Genomic DNA, 7,822 nt, shown 5'->3' on the forward strand with positions numbered 1-7,822 from the left:
GGCAATTCTTATCTTGTTCTCTCTCCCAATGAGAGGAGGAGGCTGTTTTAAGTATGGAAAATGCCTCATAGTCACTTGCTGCTGTGTTGTGGTTTTAAAAAGAAAGAGCTGCAAAGGCCTTGCATTTATGACACCTTGGCTCTACTGCTTGTTTCCAAGTTTATTTATTTTTATTTTATTTTATTTTTATATCGCCCTTCTCCTGTGGGACTCAGGGCAGTGTACAGCCGAGATAAAACATAGCATATAAAATTTAAAAACAGTTTAAAAAACAATTAAATAATTTCGGCCCAAAATTTAAAACAACCCAATTAAAACCGAATTCAATTAAAAATTGAATTCCAATTCCATAATTGAACTCCATGACCTAATTACAATGGAGAACTTCAAAAGTCCACCTCTTTATTTAACCCCTACGCTTTCTGGCTCACACGAGTTCTCTCACCTCATCTAATTGATGACTCTGAATCTGTTCTATTATTTTGGAATCCAAATCCTTTTCCTTTAGCTTGTGGGGTGTTCAAATTCTATTTCACATAGCAACACTGAAGCAGAATGCCAGCATAGTGACATGGTCTGCGTTAGAATTCAGATTCTAATTCTTCTTTAGGCATGGAAGTGGTTTTAGGTGGCCTTGTGCCAGCCATTCCCTCTTAGCCCAGATCAGCAGCAGGCTTTGTGACCAGCTGATTATATCCCCACGCCCTTGTTTACCATGTGAAATATGTGAGTGCAATGGAAAAATGAACCCTGCAACTGTATAATAGAGGTGCAAAGAAGAATAACAGCAGTGACATTGTAGTTTTTGATCTTACTCGCTCACTGGTTAATATTGAATCATATCAAGAGGCAGATACATTCCCATGGCATCTGCTACCTCCAATCAAGACAAACCATAGGTCAGTATGAAAGCCTTCTCACAAAATATATTGAAGCCAAGGCAATCTCCCTAAGAGCATATGTGGCTTATGGGCTGTCTGCCCTCTTCAATGGAGCATTGAGACTGGAACAAACACCTACATTTGCTTCATGGTAGGGCACAGCCTCCATTTTTTAAATTTGGAAACCTAAGCATGGTGAGGAAGACATCCAACAAAATACTGGCTGGTTGCACACAGTACACTAAGCAATGTTATTCTATTTTTAAACTCTGATTTGTTAATCAAATAACAATAGCCAGATTGGCATGTAATACTAAACCATAAACCAAACTTTACAATGATTCAAACTTTGTGCTACCTCAAAGCCAATCGAAAACATTATAGAGCTGTGATGGTGAACTTATGGCATGCGTGCCACAAGTGGCACACAGAGCCCTCTCTGCTGGCACGCCAGCCGTCACCCCAGCCCAGGTCTACCACACATGCATGCGGTCTTCTGGCGGCCAGCTGGTCTTTGGGTCCCTGCCGTGCATACACAGGGGTGGGGTGCATGCGTGGGATGCGTGCGTGCATGTGCGTGGGATGCGTGCGCACATGTGCAGGGGTGCAGGAGACTTTTCAGGCCCAAAATGGGGCACAGGGCAGCCTCGCGCTGTGTCCCCATGCCCCGACTTGGGCCTGGAAACCCTCCTGCACCAACCTGGAAGTCAAAACGGGGTGTGTGTCTCTGTGTGTCTGGGGTGCATGCGCAGGAGACACGCACGCATGCACGGGTCTGGGGCACATGCACGGGGGGCACTCACATTGCATTTTGGGGGTCTGGGCATGCTTGCGTGCATTTGTGTGTGCGTGCGCTTTGGGCATTTGGCACCAAAAAGGTTAACCATCACTGTTATAGAGGAAATAGGATATTGGAAAAGGAAATAGTTTCCCTAGTACCTGCTCCAGTGTTGCCCCTGTAGCAGATTATCAGGGAATTCAGTCCTTGACAGACAGACAAACACCCCCCCCCCCCAATCCATTCAGAAGCTGTGTCTTGCTGGTGCTGCAGTCCTTTCTGACACAAGTTCTTTTCACTTAGCATTGCTGAGCAGAAATGTGTGCCTCTGCTGAACTGAGAGGCAGCCTTAGGCAAGCTGCTGGTTGCTGAGAGTCAACCATTCTGCAGGAGTGCCCTTCACACCTGCCTTCCTGCTTGCAAGCTGCTGTCTCAGGAAAGAGTGTCTCGGCCCAGTGAGAAGCTGCCTGTGAGAATGGAGTCTTCATACAGGGAGCTGACTTGCCGGTGGGCCCATCTGGGGCAGAAGATTCGGCGCAGTTCGCTTGAGATGCTGTTGCTGAATGTGGCATAGACCCAGGGGTTTGTGCAGCTGTTGAGGCTGGCAACGAGCATCAAGAGAGCGAAAGCTGGGCCTGGAGTAAATAATAGGAATTAACAACTATTGGAGTTATCAACAGAAGTTAAGCTCATCAAAGCTTATCTTGCAAGTTGTTCGGTAAAGGCAGACCCATCATCACTGAGGAACAAAAAACTGTGTTTGGGATTAAAATAAGAATTTCACATGAGAGTTTTTCTCTAGTCAAAAACTGGCAACTCAACCCAACCCTTGCTTAACTTCAGCTCTTTCCATATGGAAATGCAATGTGAAGTGATATAACATAATATATAAATAATATAATATCATGTAATATATAACATAGTCAAAATACACAGTAAAAGGCATGATTCACTGCATTTATTTGTTGCATGTATTGGTTGATTGGTGCTTAGTTCCATGTTCTGCTGAATTAATTCAGATAGTTTTGCATGAACATTTGATTGTATTGGATTGCAGAATAAGAAAACAACAGGATCAGGGGAGTGGCAAGCAAATTATGAAGGGAGGGCTGGGCAATTGGATCAACAGCTCTAGTAGGTAGTCAAACCAGAAAGCAAAGTCTCAGAGGAACCACAAAAATATAAGGGGAGAAAATAATATGACAGATAGATAGACAGACAGACAACATTAGCCTTGACATTCCAGCAGAATATGTTTGAGAGTTGATGGGGTGTTGTAGTTAAAGCGTTGGATTAGCCTGGATAACTCTAGGTCAGCCTTCCTCTCTCTCTCATTAGGTTGTTACTACTGTAGAAATAAAATGAAGGAAACATCATCCCAGGATGAGAAGGAAAGAAGGAAGGAAGGAAGGAAGGAAGGAAGGAAGGAAGGAAGGAAGGAAGGAAGGAAGGAAGGAAGGTCCTATTCATAAAAACTGCCATGGGAATGAGCAGAAAGAGAAGGACCCTCTCTTTTCCTAAGCTTTTTAATTGGATAAAAGAGCCTTCCTTAATCCAGTATCCCACAAATGAGTTGGATAAAGTTCCATCATTTGTCCTGATCAACATGGCAAAAGCCACCAGGTTGGGGGAATCTGAGACACAATCTGGTTAAAGTACTGTTACTGAATGCTGCGTAACCTACCTTCAGTAGGTGCTTGAGGATCCCAAACAGCCCACAGTTGTACTAGGAAGTAGGGAGCCCAGCAGAATACATAGATGAGCACGATGACCAAGGTCATCTTAAGAGTCTTAGTTACGGCACCAGATATAGGGGAGGCCCTTTGTTGGCTCCCCCTACGAGCCAGGGCTGCTTCTGGCCCCAAACGCAGGCTGTGGTAGACCTCGCAGAAGATCATGCTTTGGCAGGTGGCAATGAAGAAGGTGGGAAGGAGGAAGACCATCAGAGTCACCCAGGTGACATAGGCCCGGGCTCCCCAGGGTTCAGCAAAGGCTGCCCAGCACTCATGGGCTCCACTGGGCAGTTCTGTTTTGGAGAAGATGAAAAGCTGTGGGAGGCTGAGAAGGAAGGATGCTATCCATGCCAATAGCACAGGTCGATGCCGTGAGGTTGTCCCTCTCCGAAAAGCCAGCATGGGCCGGCAAATGGCACGGTAGCGATCATAGGTCATGGCCACAATAACATAGGATGAGGCAAACATGCCGACCACCTGCAAGTAAGTGATGGAACGGCATAAGATGTCTGGGCCTTGGAAGCGATCAGTGATTTCCCAAATGAGCTGAGGGAGGACTTGGAAGAGGGCCACCGTCATATCGGCCAGGCAGAGGTGTTGGATAAATTGATGCATTGGGCTGGCCCGGCGACCCTGGCGGAACAGAACTCCAAGCACCAGGGCATTGCTCAGAGTGGCCAGCAGGAAGATGGAAGCCAAAATGGCAATTTCAGCCTGAGCCAAAACATCATCACGGTCATCAGATGGAGGGAGAGAAGCATTGGGAGTGGGTTCCAGGAGCACAGAGGAAGCATTTGGCATTTGATCCTGTGAAAGGCACAAGGGAAGAAAAAAAAAAGGTCAGATCAACATGTGTCCATTTTCCCAACTTTCTCCAATCCCACAGCAAAAAAAAAATCAAAAAAAATAAATCATAAAATCAGGTATGACTGACTTAATGATTGTCTTGCTTAGCGACAGACGTTCTGGTCCTAATTATAGTTGCAAGTTGAGAACTACCTGTACTATATCCTCTGCTTTTAAAAAGTATGTGTATGGTAATGTAGTACAGAAAGGACTGTGCATAGGAAATCCTTTATTTAAAAAAAAAAAAAAAGGAGATCCTTTATTTTTACAGTTGTGGTTACTTATTGGTGGCACCATGACAGTAGGGGTCTGGCAACCCCCCGGGCATCTTTTCAGATTAACTGAAACCCCGAGACTTAATTGACTTTTTTAAAAAATTGATTTTTATATTTTGGGCCAAAATATAATTAATTATATTTTGGTGCCAGTATACTGGTTTCAGTCCTCCATAGCAAAAAGCTAAAGGTTTGGCAATTTGGTTTATATTAGCTATTTGCATCGCTATAATAAGTAGGTAAATGCAACAGATAAAATTGTTATGGTGGGCAGAAGGAATTTAGATTTTTTCAAGCCATGGAACCCGCTAATGAGAAAAAAAGTTTCTCAGAACCCCTGATGAAGAGGCAAGGCTACAGTGACTGAAAATTGGCAGTGTTCTTTTTTTTTCTTCCTGTGTTTAGTCTCTCACAAAATCTCATCAACCTTTTACAGAATAATAGCATTATACACAACACCATTCGAAAAACTCTGAATTAAGCTGTTTCCTTCAAGTCTCACTGCTCTTCTTTCAAAGCATCTATCTCAAAGTTGGCAGAAGGTAGATAGAAATCTTCTATGGTGTTTGGTACATTTCTAACAGTTGGATCTTTTAACAATAATAACAGCATGATCTCTCCACCCATCCTGAATAAATCTGCCAAAATGAAGAAAATGGCATGGAGCAGAGCTGGATAAATCAGAGTGTATGTTGTATTGAAAGCCTATGAACGCCATTCAGTTTTGATCCACAATAATTTTGGGTTGCTTTGTGAGGATTGAAAAAGAGCAGAAGGAAACTCAGAATACCAGAACAACAGATTTGGGAGGGACCTTGGAGGTCTTCTAGTCCAGCCCCTACTCAAGGAGAAAACACTATACGATTTCAGACAAATGGTTGTCCAATCTTTTCTTTAAAATTTCCAGTGTTGTAGCATCCACAGTTTCTGGAGGCAAGTCGTTCCACTGATTAGCTGTTCTAACTGCCACTTAATGCTAACTTAAGTCAGTATTTGAGGATGGGTACAGGAAGGGAACAGATAGGCAGAGGGCAACATTTAAAGTCCAGGTTTAAGCCTGCTGCCTTGAGGTTTTTGATACTCAAATCCTTACCTTATCATTCATAATTGGAGCATCAGTTGGCAAGTGGCTTCAACCAATAAATCTTACTCTGCCAGCTGGCAGTTTCCTTGCAGATTGCACTCAGGGCAGAAGAGAGGAATTGGCCTGCTCAGAGAGGTGAAGAAGAAATCTGAAGAAAACCAGGAATTTTCTCCTGGTCCTTTATGAAGAAGTTGCTTCACCACCTTCTTAATGAGATTCAGTGAAATGTAGAGCTTTCAGTAACCACAATCAAGGAGGTGGGACCCCGGAAAGAAGGGGGTGGGAGTAAAGTCTTTTCCCCACCCTCAGGCAACTCTGCTGGTAGAAGTTAATTTGCTGACTTGACTGGATGCCAAATACAGTGGCTTTACAAAGACTTTCCCAAGAGTGAATGAAAACTTTCAGGAAAGAGGAGAAGGAGAAGGAAGTAGCAATAGTTCAGATTGGGTATCAACAGTTCTCCCCTCCTCCACTGCATCCCCCCAATTCTGGATCTTGCAGTTTTCAAATCAAGAATGTGTTAACCTGCAGTATCATGATTTATATATTACACTCCAGGTCTTGAAATCAAGGTATTTTCTGTTCCAGGTGCTTCAATTGGTAGACTCCACTCCTTCCCGTGGCAAGACCGGCACAGTTTATTAACAACTACAACTTCCATCGGCATGGATTAGGTAATTGCTTCTGATGGATTGCTTGCTTAACTCAGCATAGCGAATTTCAGAGATAAGACAACCCTCCTCCCCCTGTCATCTTCAGTATTTACCATGCAACTATAAAGATATAGAAGCAAAAGAAGAGAAAATCAAATCAGCAAGGCATGGTTGTCTAGTTAGAGCTCCAAACACTTGAGTTATTAAAGCATTTTTTTCTTTCCTGATTTAGTTAGACATTATCAGATGAGGCAACATGGGGCAGATAGATCTTAATATTTCTGTTGTTGTTAGTCGCGACTCGCGAAGTCATGTCCGACCCATCGTGAACCCATGGACTGTTAGGTGTTTTGTGCCAGCCATGGCAGTCTCTTCAAAGGCCACCAGATGGGAGCAAAGAGGCACCTTTGATCCCACTGGTGAGTCAAGGGGCTCCAGCCCCTGCAGCCCCATTGGGGAGAGTTAATGGTCCTCCGGCCCCCTCACACATTGGTAAGGGAGGGGCCAGGGGCCCCTATAAGAACCCCTGCACAGGGGTTGCTCTTCCCTGCTCTCCCTGCTTTCCCTGCTCTTGTTCTACTCTCCTATGGGACTGACCCATGGGCTCAGTCCAGGCATGGATGCCTCCATGCCTGGGAATTTATTTTACTCTACTTTTACTTCTAAATAAAGACTTAATTTGATTGCATCCTTGCGTGCTGACCTTTTCTTGGAAGCGCCCTCAACGAACCATCGTTCTTCATGAGATCCCTCACATGGACAATGTTCCTCCAGGCCTTCCTGTCCTCTACCATCCTCCGTAGTCCATTTAAGATCAAACCAACTGCTTCAGTGACTCCATCCAACCACCTCCTTCTCTGTTGTCCCTTTCTTCTTTTGCCCTCAATCGTTCCCAGCATTAGGCTCTTCTCCAGTGAGTCCTTCCTTCTCATTAGGTAGCCAAAGTATTTGAGTTTCATCTTCAGGATCTGGCCTTCTAAAGAGCAGTCTTAATATTACACCTGGCCTAAAAACTCACCTCCAGTTACATTTGCCAAATGCAGATTCCTGTATTCATGCCTATTTGCTTTTTCAGTGGGAAATACAAAACGAAATGATGTGGACACTTTCATTGCTGGTTTAGGGTTTTATTTGTGAAGGTGAACCTCACATCCTGAAATACAACACATCGAAGTCCTTCTGTCGAGCCCAAAAGCAAGGCTGTTCTAGAGTATAGGTGGTCCTTGACTTACAACAGTTCGTTTAGTGACCATTCAAAGTTGTAATGGCAATGAAAAAATGATTTATGACTTTTTCACATGACTGTTGCAGCATTCCCCCTGGTCATATGATCAAAATTTGGACATTGACTCATATTTATGACAATTGCTGTTTCCTGGGCTCAAGTGATCCCCTTCTGCAAACTTCTGTCAAGCAAAGTCAATGGGGAAGCCAGATTCACTTAACAAATGTGTTGCTAACTTAATAACTGCAGTTGTATGTTGTATGTAATCAGAATTAATATATTGTAACATAACACTGTAAGGTTGCTAAAAACACACTTCTGCTGAACAATCAACTGACAAATACAGA

General features: G+C 43.7%; 1 protein-coding gene across 1 annotated transcript; it reads right to left on the reverse strand.

The window, feature by feature from the left end:
- Positions 1–2,091: 2,091 nt before the first annotated feature.
- On the reverse strand, positions 2,092–5,728 carry AVPR2 (arginine vasopressin receptor 2). Its single transcript, XM_034433897.2, has 3 exons — positions 5,607–5,728; positions 3,344–4,199; positions 2,092–2,294 (listed from the first exon to the last, which is right to left on the reverse strand). The coding sequence occupies exons 1-3, from the start codon at positions 5,616–5,618 to the stop codon at positions 2,092–2,094; spliced, it is 1,071 nt and encodes a 356-aa protein (XP_034289788.2). The 5' UTR covers positions 5,619–5,728.
- Positions 5,729–7,822: the final 2,094 nt, after the last annotated feature.

Source organism: Pantherophis guttatus, chromosome 2 (assembly GCF_059756535.1).
Source record: "Pantherophis guttatus breed Tessera chromosome 2, ASM5975653v1, whole genome shotgun sequence".
Classification (NCBI taxonomy): domain Eukaryota; kingdom Metazoa; phylum Chordata; class Lepidosauria; order Squamata; family Colubridae; genus Pantherophis; species Pantherophis guttatus.